The 19,759-nt window shown below is 42.4% G+C and overlaps 1 protein-coding gene and 1 pseudogene across 1 annotated transcript in view; one reads left to right on the top strand and one right to left on the bottom strand.

Annotated features, from left to right (window-relative positions):
• LOC145414047 (uncharacterized) overlaps positions 1-19,759 on the bottom strand; it is a 98,554-nt gene that overhangs the window by 14,412 nt on the left and 64,383 nt on the right. The window contains exons 7-8 of the mRNA XM_080283610.1: positions 15,230-15,379; positions 10,810-11,739 (exon numbers count right to left, since the gene is read on the bottom strand). Of these exons, the coding sequence (XP_080139736.1) occupies positions 10,810-11,739; positions 15,230-15,379 (1,080 nt within the window). The remainder of the gene's footprint in view (positions 1-10,809; positions 11,740-15,229; positions 15,380-19,759) is intronic.
• On the top strand, positions 19,533-19,651 carry LOC145414302 (5S ribosomal RNA; annotated as a pseudogene).

Genomic DNA, 19,759 nt, shown 5'->3' with positions numbered 1-19,759 from the left:
TTACATTGAGTGACAAGCCAAATGGTTTCCTGTAAGCCAAGAAACCATTTACAACGCTGGGTGGTAACCATATAACCAAACCATACGTGCTCCCTATGTGTCAACAAGTGGGTTGGTCGAGGGTTAGTGCCCCTCCCCGTAAAACAACTAACTCAAAGTCAAATGGCCACCCCTTATGGGATTATGGCGTCTGGCAGTAGTAGACAGACTTTGTTTCAATCCAACCCATATGCTGTTTACCACATGGGGTGTTGGTTCCCTATATACAGACTCATCAGTCACAGATAAGCAACAATTTCTTTGTGGCTGTCATACATGTACATTACAGTACAGTAAATATACATGGTATATTTACTGTACTGTAATGTACATGTATGACAGCCACAAAGAAATTGTTGCTTATCTGTGACTGATGAGTCTGTTTGGCTAAACAGACTGGTATTAAGTAACAAAAGAAACACAACTACGTTTCTCCACCATCTCTGTACATCCCTTCCAAGTTCCTTTCCATCCATCTTTACTTTCAACTTTTTCTCTGTACACTGTGTACCTCTCGCAATTTTCCAGAACTGTACCTCAACAATTATTTTAGTCTTCTCACCCTGTTCATTACATTTATTTCAGTTGCATATTCAACTTAGCTGGCAGGTACTATGAAACATACTGTAAGCTTCTGTTATCATCCATCATGCTTCAGTTGATTCTTTCACCCAGTATCACGACACAGTTTTCACAGTCACTGATTTATTCTCCAGTTTTCCCTAACACTTTAGGCTAGTTACACTTGTTTTGGGACTATTAATTGTCTTACTTCTCCACCCCTCTTATTACTCATTTCATTATACCTATAGGTGATACAATGAAGGAATGTAGTATGATAAGGCATCAGTGAAGGTCTAGGAACCAGTCTAGGGGGTAGGATTTTTTTTTTTTTTTTTTTTTTGCCAATTTTCAGTGGATGCACCTCAAATATGAAACCTCTGAAATCATATTATAACCATCCCAGTATCCAATAAATCATCATATGATCTTTTCCATCACGTAACCCCATTGGGTAACAGGGTTGAGGTGTATTTAATTTAGCTCAGGAGAACAACAATGTATAGCGAGGTTGGATGGTGAGGAATTGGAAAATGTGAGTACGTTTAAGTATTTGGGTAGTGTGATGAGTAAGGATGGAGGTTTGGAGGGTGAAGTGCTTGAAAGGGTACAGCAGGGAAGAAAGGTTGCTGGTTCCTTGAAAGCAGTGATAAGAAACAGGGAAGTGAGCATGGAAGTAAAAAAGTTACTACATGACAGTATTGTGATACCAACTCTAACGTACGGAAGTGAAGCTTGGACTTTGTTGGAAGGACACAAGTCAAGAGTGAGAGCAGTGGAAATGAGTTATTTAAGAGGAGCTTGTGGAGTCACGTGGAGAGACAGGCTGACGAATGAGGATATAAAGGAGCGTTGTGGTGTTGATGTGGATGTGATAGGGAGCGTTGTGAGGAACACACTGAGGTGGTTTGGCCATGTGGAGAGGATGGAGGGTGAAAGACTGACGAAGAGAGTGTATGTGAGTGAGGTGGAGGGTGGAAGAGGGAGGGGGAGACCGAGGATGAGATGGAGGGATGGGGTGGAGAGGTATATGAGAGAGGGGGGTGTGAGTTGGGAGCAGGGTGGTGAAATGGCGGGGGACAGGGCGACTTGGAGGCGATTTGTTTGTGGCCACCCCAAACGGGATTGAGGCGTCTGGCAATAGATAGATAGATAGAACAACAAACTAATGAAGGGGTTCATGAAGGCTGTATCAAATATCCATCTGTTTCAAAAGCCTCACCTAAGCTCAATAAAACTTTTTGGATCAGCACTTATAAAAGATGAAATACATCCTCTGGCTGAAGGGGCTAGCTTTTATCCAGAGACACAATGCAGTGGGGAAAATAATAGTAACTTTGATTGTGCAGTACAACCCTGTAACAAGACTCTTATAATTCTCCACCAAAAAAACAACAACAAATTCAACGGCTATCTCTGTCTTCCCGTCACTCTCTGGCATGCTGGTCATTCAGCTAACCCCCTTCATCTATTTGGCTTTACCAGATCTGCTGTCTAAGGGAATGTGGGTCCAATCCTAGGCTGGGGCAGGGATGAATCTCATTATCCAAATTTGTCTGAGAAAATAATGATCCTCCAAAATACCCACTGATACAGTCATCATCTGGACCTCCTTTCCCACCCAAGGGCAGGATGGGGAGTAGCAATGTCCAGACAGCCCAAATTTGCCCAATCCAATGGGCCATGCTTTCATTCACTCATCATTCAGGCCTCTGGAATCCTGGCTCTATCGGATACACCAAAAACATTCACCATGTTCTGTAGCTTCACATAAATGTATCAGATTGAGTCAATCCGGATGCTGCCACGTTAAAAGGGGTGCCAAATTCCTGATCATGCACTTCTCCTCACAACATTTATCCAGCCAGCTCAATCTCTTGTCAGTTCCCTAGCCTCACCAACTTCCAAACCTCTCCTCCTCACACACTCATCCATCATATCTCTCCACCTTCTCCTTGGCCTACCTCACCTCCTTCCTCCTTCAAATTCGCTCAGATATACTGTACCTTTTTCACCACTCTATTGTTATCCATTCTCTCCACATGACAATACCATCTCAGTACACTCTCTTTGATTCTGGTGTCCACCACCTTCCCCACTTCACATCTTTCACGAATCACGTTATTCCATCCTATCCACCCTCTGTACTCCATATACATTCCTCAACAGTCACATCTCCACTGCTCTTACTCTTGACTTTTCATTTTCATTCCAAACCATTGTCTCGCATCCATATGTTAATGTTGGCATTGACATTCCTTCGTGCAAGCCCTGTGCAGCTGCAACACTCAAGACTCTGTTTCTTATCAAGGCCTTCATTGTACCAGCTACTTATCTTCCTTGAGTCAATCTACTTTCCACTTCTTTTGCACATTATCCTCTCCTTTCCATCATTGTACCCAGGTACAGTATTTGAACTCTCTCACCAATTCCAGTCTCTCTCCATTCACTGTAACATCACACTGGGAGTCACCTTCTCTCTAAATAACCATCACTTTACTCTTTTCTACATTTACTCTCAAGGCACGATGCTCACAGACATCAGCAAAACTCTGCAATAGTCTACCAAGTTCTTGTCCGGTACTTGCAAGCAGCACTCCATCAGCATACAACAAATTTGAGATATTCCATCCATCACAACTCATTACTAACCCCATCCCTCTCTCCATTGCTCATGTTTTTACTTCTGTCACCACGCCATCCATATATATATTGAACATCCATGGGGACATCACACAACCTTGTCGCACACCCACACCGATCGTGAACCATTCACTTAGATGCCCATTAACCCTTACACATGCTTCACTACCATCATAAAAATTCTTGACGGCAGCTAGGAGCTTACCATCTACACAGTACATTCACAAAACTTTCCACAATCCTTCTCTTTCCACTTTGTCGTATGCTTTTTCCAGATCCTTGCGTGCCATAAATACCTTATGGTCCTTCTCACAAGCCTTCTCTACTATCTGTCTCTGCAAATATTTGATCCGCACATCCTCTGCCACTGCTTCTGATATCACTCTTACTGTCTCGATAATAATTTTTCTATATATCTTCCCTACCACACTCAATAAATCTATGCCATGATAATTCTTGCACTCACTTCACTCACCTTAATTTTTGTACAGGGGTACAATCACAGCCTTTTTCCACTCTGCAGGCTAAGTTTCACTCATCCATGCCTTCTTACATATCTCCAACAAGCACTTCATTCCATTCTCTCCACTACACTTAATCATCTCTGCATACACCTCATCAACCCCAGCTGCTTTCCCATATTTCAGCCACTTCACAGCATTCTTTACCTGTGCGAGTGTCATGTCTGCTGGCACTGAATTCCTTCTCTGCACACCCCCAAAACCAATCATGTTTACAACTGCTCTGCTCTCTGTATTCCTATTCATCAGGCTTTCATAATATTCTTTCCATCTGGTCCTTACTTCATCCCCATGGGTTAATAATCTACCCCCTACATCCGTCATGCCATCACATTTCTTTCCGCTTTCACTTCTACAATCCACACCTCCTTCCAGAATAACTTCCTATATTCAGAGTAGTTCGCATTCATTTTCTTCCTAGATCATTATTTACCTCCTTCTTTTTCCTTTTCACTAGTCTCTTTATGTGCATCTTGCTCTCAGTATATTCAGTTCTTATTTCAACTGAACCCCTGTCCTCTAACCACTTAAGCCACTTCTTCCTCTTTTCTTCCATCACTCTGTTAACCTCCTCATCCCACCATGCCGTACCTTTCTTCTTTGTTGTTACTCTTGCCACACCACACTCCGCTTTAGCACTGCAAACTAAGCAATCCCTATTTGCATTCCACAGTCTGTCCAGATCCATTTCATTCCAATTCACTGATTCTAACTCCTCCTCTACTTTGGTCCTGCAATCATCTGCCATTTCTTTGATCCTCAGCTTCTCAACTTTCAGTCTTTCTCCCTGACTGCTCCTCTCTCTCTTGATCCACTTCATTCCTCTCAGCTTGATCTTGCATACCACAATCATATGATCAGACAGATCTCCACATCGTCCTCTCACGGCCCTCGTATCAACAACCATTCCTATCATCGACCTCTCTATGAGCACGTAATCAAATACTGTAGGCTTCTTTCAACACAATCTCTGTTCCCTCTATACCATGTATATTAATGTGCATCTTTGCATTTGAAATACGAGTTACAAATGCACAATCTCCTCTCCCGACACATATCCTTTAGCTGCTTCCCATTATCATTTTCTCCTGGTACTCTATAACAACCCATTATGTCTGAAGAGTCACACTATCGTGACCATGAAATAGGATACAAAAACCCACACTGGCAGACGAAAAAAGATGTATTCCAAACAGTTTCGGCGACAGCTGTCGCCCTCTTCAGTGGATCTACAGACCAAGAGTGGTACATACATTTTTGGGTTACCAAAGACCCATAAACCACAGATTCCCCTTCGTCCTATCATCTCACAGTGTGGCTCATTCACTTACAAACTTTCAAAATTTCTAGCGAACAAATTAGCACCATTGGTTGGCTATCTATCTATCTATATACCTAGGCTGCTTCCCCCAAGGAAAGGGAGGTAGCCGAGACAGGACGACTCACTCTCCATTTACTCATCCATTCAAACACATTCATTCGCATCTTAGCCCCAAAGGGGAGAACGGACAGATCCTCACCGCATCACACCGCACAAGGGTCAACTGCGCAATGCAAGCAGTGACATCCACAGCAGGGCCCGACAGCAGAACTGGTTTACCCCTGCCACATCATAACAGACCCATCCCCTTACCCGCACCTGACCTGACTAGCTGATCAGACCAAATGCGGGAGAATATCCCCTCAGGGCTGCGTCATCACTTATTCATTCACAATTTCTCTCCCCCCCTGTGGCGGGGGGGACACAACCTGGCCGCACTATGGGGTGGTGCTACTACTCTGCGGCCGGGTTGTGTTAGGAAGAATACTGCCACCGTATTCCCTGCGTGTCGTAAAAGGCGACTAAAAGGGGCGGGGTGAGGGGACTAGGGACCCCCTCCTCTGTTTTTTTAGTTCCTAAAAAGAGACAGGCCATTGGTTGGCACATTCTCTAAATCCCATGTCCAAAACTCTACTGATTTTATTGATAAGATTAAGTCTCTCAGTTTCTCCAGTGGCAGGTTGGTCAGTTTTGATGTAGACTCGCTTTTTACTAAAGTCCCTATTGAAGATGTAATTAGTTTCTTGGAAGAAAAATTACCTAATTGTAACATTGATCTCGGCATGCCACATGATGTCTTTCTCCAACTTATTAGCCTTTGTGTGCAGTGTAATGCATTTTCTTTTGGTGATCAGATTTTCATGCAAAAGTTTGGTATGGGTATGGGCTCGCCCCTCTCTCCAATTCTTAGTAACCTGTACATGGAATATTTTGAATCCAACCTTCTTACCACCATATCTCCTCAAAATTTAATTTGGTATAGGTATGTTGATGATGTGTTTTCATTTTGGCCAGACGTATACGCTAACTTTGACGAGTTTCTTACAAAATTAAATGCACTGGTTCCCTCAATTAAATTTAAAGTTGAATGGGAAAATAATGGTTCCCTTCCATTTTTAGATGTATTTGTGCACAGGGATGAACTTGGGACACTTAGCTTTTCTGTATACAGGAAACCAACCCAGTGCAATTTGTATATACATTATTATTCATATCACCACAGTTCCACTAAAATGTCAGTTATTTCTTCTATGTTCCTTAGAGCAGTGCTTCTCAAACTATCTTATGTGGCGGACCGGCAGTTTTTTTTTTTCAATGTGCAAGCGAAGCAAGCCAATCCAAGGGCAGTCATCATTGACGTAACAAGTCTTCCCAGTGTGCCATTGACCAGTACCATATTTGTCCCATATAATTAATTGTTTACGATCCAAGACATTCGTAGTAATATTCATTTATACAGGAAAAATATAATGAATAGATAATAAAAGTAAGTTGACATTTTTTTTTGGGGGGGTCTCATGCGTATTCAGTTCACTGTTTTGCTGTTCATTATATCGCATTCGTTAGTTGGATAGCAATGACTTTTAACACGAGTGAGTAAATGAACAATGTAGCCATAATAATACAAATCTCCGCGTACCGGCAGACGATGGCTCGCGTACCGTCACCGGTATGCGTACCACACTTTGAGTAGCACTGCCTTAGAGCACTCAGAATTAGTAGTCCCCAACATCTGGATACGGAAAATGCCAAGATATGGAAAATATTTTTAGATCTAAAATATCTATCTATCTATCTATCTATTGCCAGACGCCTCAATCCCGTTTGGGGTGCCCACAAACAAATCGCCTCCAAGTCGCCCTGTCCCCCGCCATTACACTGCCCTGCTCCCAACTCACACCCCCCTCTCTCATATACCTCTCCACCCCATCCCTCCATCTCATCCTCGGCCTCCCCCTCCCTCTTCCCCCCTCCACCTCACTCACATACACTCTCTTCGTCAGTCTTTCACCCTCCATCCTCTCCACATGGCCAAACCACCTCAGTGTGTTCCTCATAACGTTTCCTATCACATCCACATCCACACCACAACGCTCCTTTATATCCTCATTCGTCAGCCTGTCTCTCCACGTGACTCCACAGGCTCCTCTTAAATAACTCATTTCCACTGCTCTCACTCTTGACTTGTGTCCTTCCAACAATGTCCAAGCTTCACTTCCGTACGTTAGAGTTGGTATCACAATACTGTCATGTAGTAACTTTTTCACTTCCATGCTCACTTCCCTGTTTCTTATCACTGCTTTCAAGGAACCAGCAACCTTTCTTCCCTGCTGTACCCTTTCAAGCACTTCACCCTCCAAACCTCCATCCTTACTCATCACACTACCCAAATACTTAAACGTACTCACATTTTCCAATTCCTCACCATCCAACCTCGCTGTACATTCACTAACTTCACCTCTCTCAAAGACCATCACTTTACTCTTCCCTACATTCACCTTTAGGTTCCGTTTCTTACACACTCTCTCAAACTCATCCACCAAGCCTTGCAGCTCCCCTTCGTCTTCACTCAACAACACAGTATCATCTGCAAACAACAGTACAGGGAGTTTCCAAACACTATCCTCTCTCACCAGGGCCACTCCAACATCCACTACCCTACCTTGTACCTCTTTTATTACCCCATCCATGTACAGATTGAACAACCATGGAGACATGACACATCCCTGTTTCAAACCAACTTTCAAAGAGAAAAATTCACTCAGTTCACCATCAACACGCACTGCAGCCTTCGCACCATCGTACATACTCTAAAATATCCCAGTTGGTTTATAAGGCAAGCGTATTTTAAAGCCTTTTTTGTACCTAGACCAACATCACAAAGTCAGCAAAATAAGCCATACATCACGGTTCCGTATGTGTCAAATCTTAGCTTGGCGAAGTCTGTGAGTCATGATTTGGATGTAAACATTGCATTTAGATATACTTCCACCTTAAGATCAATGCTGGTAAAGAATAAACCAATTAGTAACAAAACTGCAGGGGTATACAAAATTCCATGTAGAGACTGTAATTTGGTTTATGTTGGTGAAACGGGAAGGGATTTGGACACTCGCATTAAGGAACACAAGTATGCTTGTAAGATAGGCAACATAAATAACGCAGTGTATGTTCACTCTTCGGAAAATGACCATAGCATTAACTGGAATTCTAGCCAAATATTGTACAAATGTAGTAACTACAAGAAACGTAGGATTGTGGAAGCTGTATGTATAGAGAGATATAATAATTTTAACCATGGTGAAGGAATGTATAAATTAGATCCTGTGATGAGAGGATTAGTGGCAAAGTCCTTGCCGCCCCTTGTAATCCCTCACTCAGGTCGTGGACACAGTAGAGGGAGAGTCAGGTGAGGTCACATCAGGTGTGGTTGGGAAAACGTGTCCTCACCCTGCATATAAGCAGCTTCTCAGCATATGTATGTACCACTCTTGGTCTGTAGATCCACTGAAGAGGGCGACAGCTGTCGCCGAAACTGTTTGGAATACATCTTTTTTCGTCTGCCAGTGTGGGTTTTTGTATCCTATAACAACCCATTATGTCATCTTCAGGACCAGTGCCTACTCTTCCATTCATATCCCCCATTATGATCACTTAATAGCTCCTGGGCATTACTCCCACTACTTCATCCAGCTCATCCCAAAACCTGTCTTTCTCTCTCTCTCACTCCTGTCCTCACATGGGGCATATGCTACAATCACTGCTACTTTTACCTTCTTAAACTTGAACTTGACATACATACACCTTCAGCTGACACATTTGTAGTCTCTCATTCCACTCTGCCACACCTCATTCATCAACAAAGCAACTCCTTCCTTGCATCTTCCTCACCCATTCATTCCCGATCTTACACATCATACTCTCCCACTCCATCTCACTCCCTTTCATCTTCATTTCACACAAAGCCCTCACGGCATATCTCGCACTCCTGAACACATTCACCACTTCCACCCTCCTCCTCTCCTCATTCACATCTCCCACATTCCTCATGGCCATGCAAATCTGCTCATTTGATTGGGGCCCTGGGCAGATATTGGGCCCTCTGAGGCTCTCTGAAACAACTGCCACGATTCAGTGATTTTGGATAGGGGAATCTGGGGGACACTTAACCCTGCCAAAAACCCAGTTATATGGTTACCACCCAGCATAGTACAGTAAATGGTTTCCTGGGTAAAGGAAACCATTTGGCTTGTCAGTCAGTGTAGAGATCATATGGCATCTCTACACTGAGTGAGTGGATGATGGGGACCCCCATCCACCACATACTGATACAGTATATTATTAAAATATCCTAGCTAATATCATCACCCTTGGGCTGGGCAAGAATCGATAAAAACAGAATCATTGGTTCAGATTCTCAGTACTCGTGGAATCAATGGAATAAATTCTAGAACTGGTTTCTCAAGAGTAAACAAAAGACATAAAGGCAGAGCACCTGGATGAACCCACTTAAATGTATTCTACTGTGAGAAACTGAGAACACAAGACACTAATGAATGTTGCTTATTCTATAAAAAAAAAAAAAAAAAAAAAAAAAAAAAAAAGGCCAATGACTAAATCAATCATTCCCATTCACTTACTCAGTCTCCACTCACTCATGCACTCACCCTCTATTCATTAGCTTGCTTACTGCACTCATATAGCTACTCACTCTCTACTGAATTACCTGATTACTCAATTACTTAATCATTCCATTAAATAACTTTATTATTCAGTTACTCACTCACTCCTTACACACACACACACTCATTATGTAATTCACTTCTTCATTTAGTCTCCAACCACTCCCCACTCACTCATGCACTTGCCTACTCATTCAGTCACTCACTCAATAATTAAGTCACTCCAACGCTTACATTCAATTGCTCACTCCCTTACCTCTCACTCAATGCCAATTCATTTCCCACTCACTCAGTCTTGTGCCATTTTAAAAATGTCGCTTGAACTGATCAAAAAATGTGTGGGCCAGTTTAATGACCCAGTCTGCTATATAGGGGAATAGGTTCCCATGCTTGAAACCGATCTCTGGTAGCTCATCAGAATCAAAGGAACTGATTCTTGAATCAATTCTCACCCAGCATCAGATCACACCATTCCTGAATGAGACAGCTATAACAAGTACCATATGCAATAAGAATGCTTGGTACTACTGCTTAAGTTCACCGGGTCGGTCAGGATCACTTGATGGTCGTGATCGTCAGCTTTTACCCTCCCGGAAGGGAGCTGAGAGCTCATATAGTCCGATCTAAGGGCAAGGCTGTGACCTTCACACACGCACACACCCGTCCCCTTGCTCAAGGGGGACAGTAACCACCCACTTCGTCAGTGAAACTTTTTCACAACCTGAGCGAGGCGCGAACTCTCGTCCACCAGTTGGCAAGCAAGAGCGTTACCACTGCACCAGCGAGTGGTGACCAGCATAAGTGTGTGTCAGGTAGGATAAATGCTTAGCCTCAGGGAATGGACTATTAGTCTTTGACCACAGTTGGAGACAAAAAAAAAAAAAAAAAAAAAAAAAAACTACACACACATGCATGAACTCTCTCTCTCTCTCTCTCTCTCTCTCTCTCTCTCTCTTTTCCACTTCCTGTATACAAATGTCATTAGTCTATCATGTAAACATAATAACACAATATCACCAACAATCAAATGAATTATACACACCTGGGACTCAGCTAAGGTGTACTGATACTGCAACTTGGCTTTTTCTTGTTCCAACTCAGAATACTTTCTATACAGTGACTCCACTTTCTTACTTTTTCCTTGTAGCTTCTTTCTCAGGTCCTCATTTTCAGTTTTCAACCGATCTACCTCACTCTTCTGCAGTACTTGCTCGTGGTGGAAGCTCTCCCGCCACTCCTGCAAGTATGTGCCTATGGTGTCCTTAATAACTGTCAATGTTGTTTCCACTTCACTCCTGCCTATTTGCAAATTCTCAAGTCTCTGTACAATGAGATCTAATGCCTCTTTGTACTTTTCTGCTCCTTCACTTAATGCATCTGTTTTCATATTTGTGCCACTGTTTTTGTCAAGGGTATTTCCTCTTTTCCTTTCACCACTTTCAGCCTCACTGCTCTCTGGAATATGATCTTGTGAGTCACTTTCCTCTGATTTCCTTGTGGATTTTGGTTGCCGCAGTTCATGCTTTTCAGTATCTCCAACTGCATTTGTGGCATCCCCTTTGGTATCCCTTTCTATGCTCTCCTTGGTCCTTCCTCCATAACTCTCTCTTTCATTGCTTTCCTCTCCTTTTTCTGTATCATTCAAATCTCCCCTTTGATCCTCCTGTTCTCTGGTTAGTTTCTCTGTCAGTTCTTGAATTTGCATTTTATAATTTTTCTGCATGTCCTCCATCTGGGTCTGCAGCAGCTGAACCTGGTCTTTATAGCCCTGAATGGCCCGGTCATACATCTCCCTGGTCTGGATCAACCGTTTTGTCCACTCTTCCTCCAAGGTAGAAGGGTCAATGGTTACTCTCTGCCTGTCAGTTTGGCCAGGTGACTGACCCTTAAGGGAGCTTTGGAGGGCCATGTTTTCCTTGAGTGTCTGGAGATGCTGCTCACACTTCCTGATATATTCATCCTTCTTCAACAGCTGTGGATATGAAAGAAGAGTTTAAGTTGGCAAGATCAACTAACTGGCTATTAGTGGGGTCTTTTATGGTAAATTCTTAATATCAAAGTCTGATATCAACAGTTCTGCCTATAACAGATTTCTCTGGATATAGCAGTGTTAGCCTGACATGCCAATGTAAAGTACTCATCTATGATCAAGACATTACCAAGCACATGCATCCACTTACAGTACTGTGTTTACCCTTGCCTTCTTACATCATCACAAGTTTCCATTGCCATATTTTTGCAATTTCCATATTTCCTATCACACATTGCCATTTACACCACCATCTATTTATCAAGTGTTTGGGTTTGGAAGCACAATGCAGTAAGCGTGACTGAAAACTTGTGAAAAGTGAGTATGTCTGTGGAAGGGGGTAAAGGAGATGTTATGCCTGGATTAACATCCCCGAAATATATACAATGGTGCCAGGTTAGTAACAGTCTCAAACCACCATAACTTCAGTTTTCTCAACCTTCTAACAGAACTAATAAAGAAAAAAAATTGAGCCCAAACACTGAAATAAATCAGCAGCAACCCAATTTTGACCCCCGTTATCTTCTCTTAGAGGCATTAAGAGCAAGAAGGATTCATTTGTCCCATGTAAGAAACATTTGAAAAATTAATGGTGGGGTGTGCCAAGCCTCATCTCATGAACATTGTAGTGACTTATGTGAAAGGTGCTGTGAGAAGATTAATGTTACTGTGCAAAAAAATGAGTGCCTAAGTTAAGAATACGCAATGTCTAGGGTCACTCCCTGAGCAAGCAAGACACTGATGACCCAGGATGAAGGGCCACCATGCCTTGCAAGATAAAGAAATTTGAGAAGTATATCATCCCTCTCAGCTTTTGGAGGCTTGGATGATTTCTCCCACCATTCAAAATACCTGAGTGCTGTCATAAGTGGTGGCAAACTCACTTCCTAAGATTGCCTCCAAGAGAAATATTTATGGGGGGGTGGGGAGAAAAATAACAAAATAAAACTTCAGGTTTACACAAGAATAGTTGTTGTTGTTGAAAACTCCAGTCTGTCTGGCTAAGCAGACCTGCTGACTACAGGTAAGCAACTCCTTTTGTGGGGCCATCCTAGAGGTACAGTTCAGTGCATGCACCATAGAGTGAATTGACACCCCACTGTCGTACAGAGTTCCCTGTCAGGGTCCTTCCCCATGACAAGAGGCAGGGAAATATGAGAAGGTTTGGCTTCTGAGTAGATGCTGCAGCTACTATGATCCACCTAGAATATACAGCATCACCACATGCAGGTTCTCATCAGCACCACATGAGAAAAATAAATAAATGGTGTTTAACAAGGCAACCAGAAATAAATATCAGAAGCAAAATGCTGACTACCAGTATGTGATACCACATGCCCAGGACAAAATCATATCTTGAGGTAGCCCCAGAAAAATGTCTCTTATAAGAAATAAGCAGAAACAAAGCCAAAGGGATTACAATAAAGCTTCCCAATCAGCTCAAAAAATGAAGAACACAATAATGAAGGGAGGTGAAAAATTACAAGGAATCAGGATCAGGCTTGAATGTTCACAAGTGCCATTAAATAGTGGGGAAACAGAACCCTTTATATATACACAAATGACAGGCTGAATTTGCATGATGCTACATGTTGTGACAGACATAATAACCTTAGAAGGAGACGCTATGAACAAATTACTTTCATGTTTGCCTGCCCTCCTCTCAACTCTCACCACCTCATTCACATACCTCTCCATCCCATTCCTCCATCTCATCCATGGTATTCCTCTCTCCTTCCACCTCAATCATAAACACTCATCTAATCAATCTCTCACTCTCCAATCTCTATACAGGACCAAAACATCTCAAGATACTTTTCGCATTTTCTAGCACGGGCAGGGACTGACAAGTTTGCACATGATGGCACTGTGTACCCTGGGTGGAGGAATCAAACATGTTCATATTCACTGCACCCAGCAGTGGGGATGGACCCTGACCCAATCCTGGCAAGATGCTGTCTAACACAAGAAAGTGCTGGTTCCCTACACAGTTTACATACTATGCTGTACCTGTAGGACGGCCCCTGTGTTTGACATGTCTACTCTGACAGAAAGGCCACGGCTAAGTAGCAACAATGAAAAATCCAGATCATACAAATGAAAACCACAACACTCCTGAACTTGTCCATCTGTTTGTTTCTGTCTCCATTCATTTCTCTCAACTTACATCCACTCTTCTTACTGTTCCAGCAAGATCTAAGCTTCACTTTCACATATAAAATAATGTTGTTGTTTTTAATGCATCAAAAACTCAGTTTTTACACCTACCAACCAAACACAATCTTCCACAGGAGTACCCACTAATGTTTAATAATATCCAGCTCAAGCCTGCATCATCCTTGAACATGCTTGGGGTTTCATTCACTTGGGACTTATCTTGGAAAGATCATATTGCATCTTTTGTAAAATCTACTTCCAAGAGACTGGGTGTGCTAAGCCGACTCTATACCTCTTTACCTCTGCACAGCTGTTGACTTTATACATGAGTTTTATTCGCCCCTGTGTAGAGTACAAATCTCATGTGTGCAAAGGCTCCCTACATACAGCTCTTATCAAGAGGGTGGAGTCAAAGGCTATTTGTCTCATTAACTCTCCTCCTCTTCCTGGCTCCCTTCAACCTCTATCTCTTTGCCGCACTGTTGCATCTTTATCTCTTTTCTATCGCTACTTCAATAGTCACTGCTCCTCTGAACTGTCTGCTTGTATCCCTCCACCTCTGTGATGGGTGTGTAGCACCTGTCTAGCAACAGACTCTCATCCCTTTACTGTCCAACTCTCTAATGCAAGAGTTAACCGTTACTCCCAGACCTTCATTTATGCAACAGGTCCTTCATTTATGCAACACGTCAACTCTGGAACTGTCTCCATTTGTCTGTATTTCCTACTTCCTATGATCTCTAGTCTTTCAAACGCAGTGTCCAGGCATCTCGAAATGAATGGATCTTGAATTTGGCTCTCTTTTGTACTGTTTTTTCTTGGAAGGAACGGTTTATGGGCTCCTGGTCTTTGGTTCCTTCGTTTATGCATTAAAAAAAGAAAATCACATTACTGTCATGCAACAATCTCAACTTCCATACTCACCTTCCCATACATTACCACTGCCCTCACTGTACCTACAACTTTCCTTTCCTGTTGTACTCTTGCTCTCACTTCATCCTCTAAACTACCATCCTTGCTTATGAAGATATTTGAAGGTGTTAACATTCTCTATTTCATGACCATTCAGTGTCGCTGTTCACTCTGTGCCTTCATTACTCTCATAAGTTTCTGGCTACCTGGAGAATCATGCTTCAACATTTCTGAGACGAGTTCCCTTATCTGTATTCAGCCAGTGATGGTATGCAGTGAATCAGAAGACTAAATTTTTGAGGATGGCTCCTGTGAATTATTTATATATATATATTAAAAAAAAAAAAAAAAGTATGGCTCCTACCTCTGCTCTGAGTTCTTTGAGTTGTGAGTGCAGTGCATCAGGGCGGCTTTGACTTCGCTCTCTCTCCTCCCCTTCCGAGTCATGAAACCAGCCCTCTCGCTCACCAGACACACCTCCAAGGCTCCTCAGTTTCTGGTTTTCAGATTCAACCTGCAATAAAATTTAGTGGTAAGATGAATTACTGCAACGAAGAACATTAAAGCAGGATAAACAAGATAAAGGCACATATGTTACACCATACATAGAAACAATATCCAAGACATGCAGTCTAAATTATCACAATCTATCTATCTATTTAATGCTAGATGACTTAACCTGTAAGGGATGACCGCAAAGGAAATGGCTCCACACTGCCTTGTCCTCTGCCATTTGGCTACCATTCATCCACGTCATACACCGCTCTCTTATATATCTCTCCACTCCATCCTTCCATCTCATCCTTGGTCTTTCTCTTCTCTTCTCCTCCTTCATCTTATTCTCATACACTCTTCTAGCCAATCTCTCCATCTCCACCCTCTTCACATGGCAAACCTATGAAGTATTTTTCTCTTAACACTTTTAATCACATCCACATCTTCCACAACACTTCTTTACTTCCTCATTTGTCTGTCTGTCTTACCATGTAACTCCACATACTCCTCTCAAAGAACTTAATACAGTACTGAGATGTTGGGCAACACTATGATGTACTTCATTACTGTGTGGCTGCTGATTTGTGTGATTAGCAGCCAAAGTCCCATTTCTTTTTTGTCACAACTCGTGTACATACAGTATATATATATATATATATATATATATATATATATATATATATATATATTGCCTGGACCTGGGTCTGTGCAGTGAGTGGGGCCTGTGCTATGTCTACCCCCTTTATTAATACTGACTATGACTAAAAATAAGTTTCAAAGCAAGCCTAAGGACATTAAATCGGCCAGGAGGGTAAGGGTGGGTTCATGGAATGTGGGAAGTTTGAGGGGAAGAGCAGGGGAAGTCATTGAGGAATGCAGTAGGAGGTGGGTGGATGTGGCATGTTTGCAGGAAGTCCAGTACAGGGGTGGATCAGGCAGAAAGATTGTTGGGAATGATTGTTACTATAAGTTGTTTTGGCAGAAGGGGACAGACAGATATGGGGGTGTTTGTGTGATGGTTGCAGAGAAATGGGTGGAATATGTTGTGAATGTTATAAGAGTAAGCGACAGGATATTGGTAGTGAAAATTCTGGTTGGTGGAATGATAACTGCAATTATATCGCCATATGCTCCACAGGCAGGATTGGATGAAGCAGAGAAAGATAGATTTTGGGATGACTTAATACGTGTGGTAGGTGGTATGCGGGATGATGAGATAGTGGTTTTGGGGGGGGACTTACATAGTCATGTAGGTGAAGAAGCTCCAGGTTATGAAGGAGTACATGGGGGATGTGCATATGGTATAAGGAATGCAGAAGGGGAAAGAATACTCGAGTTTGGGGAGGCAATGAACAAGATTGTGTACAACACACATTTTAGGAAAAGAGAGAGTAGGTTAATTACGTATGAGTCTGGGGGAAACAGCAGTCAGATAGATTATTTTCTGGTTAGGAGGGCTGATAGGAGGTTGGTGAGGGATGTTAAAGTTATAGGAAGTGAGGAGTGTGTGTGCAGCAGCACAAACTATTGATTTGTGATATGGTGCTTATGAAACGAGTGATGAAAAAGAGGACTTACGTACCCAGGAGGAAAATATAGAAGCTGGAAAACCAAGTAGTAAGGGATGCCTTCTACTGCGAGATGAGGAGAGTGGTGGCTGAACAGGGAGCCATAGACAGAGGTGTTAATGAACAGTACAGAGCCCTCAAGAACAACCTCTTGAGAGTTACTGATGTGATACGCAGTTGGACAGGAGGACCACCAAGACATAAAGTAACTTGGTGGTGGAATGAGGGTGTAGAAGCTGCAGTTAAGGAGAAAAGAAGGCTTTTCCGGGAATGGAAAAAGGGTGGTAACAAGGAGGAATATTTGGCTGCCAAGCGTAGGGCTAGAAGAGAGGTATACAGGGCGAAGTCTGAGTCACAGAGACTTTTACTTGATTACCTAAATCATAGGGAATGGAAAAATTTAATATTTAAGGTGGCAAATCAGATGAAGAGGGATAATTGGGATATTATAGATGGGCAGTGTGCTAAGAATGATGAAGGCAGGCTAGTGGTGAACAGTGGGGATATTAAAGATGCATGGAGAGAGTAATATAACCAGTTGTTGAATGAGGAGTTTGAATGGGACAGGGAAGGATTGGAGCCAGCAGATCCAGTGTTTGGCCCTTGGCCTTTGATTGACGCTGCTACTGTGAGTGAGGCAATAGGCAGGATGAAGGTGGGGAAGGCAGCAGGTGTTGTGAGGTTGACTGCCGAAATGTTGAAGGCTTCAGGAGATATAGGGGTGAAGTTAGTCACTGACCTGATAAATATGATTATATATAAGTGTGTTGTCCCAGATGATTGGTTGAAGAGTGTAATTGTAAATGTGTGTAAAGGGAAGGGTGATGCCCTGGAAAAAGGAAATTATAGAGGTATAAAGCTCTTAGACCAGATAATGACGGTAATGGAGAGAGTTCTAGAGGGTATGATTAGAGAAAAAGTGAATACTGATGAGATGCAGTTTAGGTTTATGCCAGGCAGGGGGACCACTGATACCATATTCATTGTTCGACAGCTTCAGGAAAAATATATTGGGAAGAAAAGGGATCTGTATTTTGTTTCCGTTGATTTGGAAAAGGCCTTTGACAGAGTCCCAAGCGAGGTGGTGATGTGGGCAATGAGAAGGCTTGGCTTGGAGGAGTGGCTGGTTAGGGTGGTTATGGCCATGTATGTGGGTGCTCGCACCCAGGAAAGAGTAAATGGAGATTTGGGTGACGAGTTTTCTGTGAACACTGGCATGCATCAGGCATCAGTTTTGAGTCTCATGTTGTTTATCATGGTACTTGAAGCCCTCTCACATGACTTCAGAAACAGACACCCGTGGGAGATGCTGTATGCTGATGATTTGGTGCTGATTGCAGAGAACGAAAGGGAGGCGATGGAAAGATTTAGGAAGTGGAGAGATGATATGGGGCATAAGGGCTTAAGGGTAAATACAGATAAAACAAAAGTGATGATACCTTGGGTTGGTGGTGGTACTGTTAAAGACGAGGGAGAGTGGCCATGTGCAGTTTGCCACAAGGGCGTGGGAAGTAATTCCATCTTGTGTAGTGTTCGTGATAAATGGGTGCACAAGAGATGTAGTGGTATCAGAGGTAGATTGCGAGATAATGCTGATTTTATGTATGCGGCATGTCGAGGAGAGCAGGTGGAGATTGTCAGGTGTGAAAGGATTGAACTTGCTGGTGAGTCTCTCGAGTGTGTCAAAGAGTTTTGTTATTTGGGAGACACGTTGTGTGCTGGAGGTGGGACAGGAGCTAGCTCTGTGGCTAGGGTGAAAAGTGGTTGGAAGAAGTTCAGGGAGTTGTTGCCTCTCCTAACACTGAGAGGACTCTCCCTACATGCTAAGGGAGTCTTTGTATGCAGCATATGTTAGGAGTGGCAGCGAAACCTGGGCAGTAAAGGAGGAGGATATTCGCAGGCTCAGACATACAGAAATGACAATGATTAGGTGGATGTGCAGTGTCTCTGCATGCAAGGCCTGGGGGGGGGACTGGGTTTATGATGGAAGAGTTGAGAGGTAGGATGGGACTGGAGTGTATTGGTGTTGTGATGAGGAGAGGTAGATTGAGATGGTTTGGGCATGTGGAGAGGATGGGGGATGCTAATTGGGTGCAGAAGGTGAGAAGTGTTAATAATGGGGGTGGGGTTGTGAGGGGTAGACCGAGAAAGACGTGGGATGAGGTCATTAAGTATGACCTCAGGGTTAAGGGACTGAACAGGGAGGCTGCAATAGATCGTGCAGCATAGAGACCCGCCATTAGGTGACCAAGGCCGACGCAAGCAACCATGTTAGAGCCTTCAAAAATGAAAACGATATATAGATATATATATATATACTGTATATATATATATATATACAGTATTTATATATATATATATATATATATATATATATACTGTATATATACATATTGTATATATATATATATATATATATATATATATATATATATATATATATATATATATACTGTATATATATATATACAGTATATATATATATATATATATATATATATATATATATATATATATATATATATATATATATATATATATATATATATATATATACTGTATATATATATATATATATATATATATATATATATATATATATATATATATATATATGCCACGTTGAGTACACCGCTTCCCGCCCGATCAGCGAAGTTTAGCAACGTTGGGTCTGGTTAGTACTTGGATGGGTGACTGCCTGGGAACACCAGATGCTGTTGGCATAACTTTCTCTCTACGTGTCAAGTGGGGTTGGTGGAGGATTAGTGCCCCTCCCTGTAAAACAATTAACTCTAAGCCCTTGGCCACCCAGTTTGGGATACATGGCGTCT

This window comes from Coenobita brevimanus, chromosome 98 (assembly GCF_032717465.1).
Source record: "Coenobita brevimanus isolate Jiangsu-jjx chromosome 98, ASM3271746v2, whole genome shotgun sequence".
NCBI classification, from domain to species: domain Eukaryota; kingdom Metazoa; phylum Arthropoda; class Malacostraca; order Decapoda; family Coenobitidae; genus Coenobita; species Coenobita brevimanus.
Note: the sequence above shows the minus strand (reverse complement) of the source record. Positions and strands in the feature narration are given on the sequence as shown.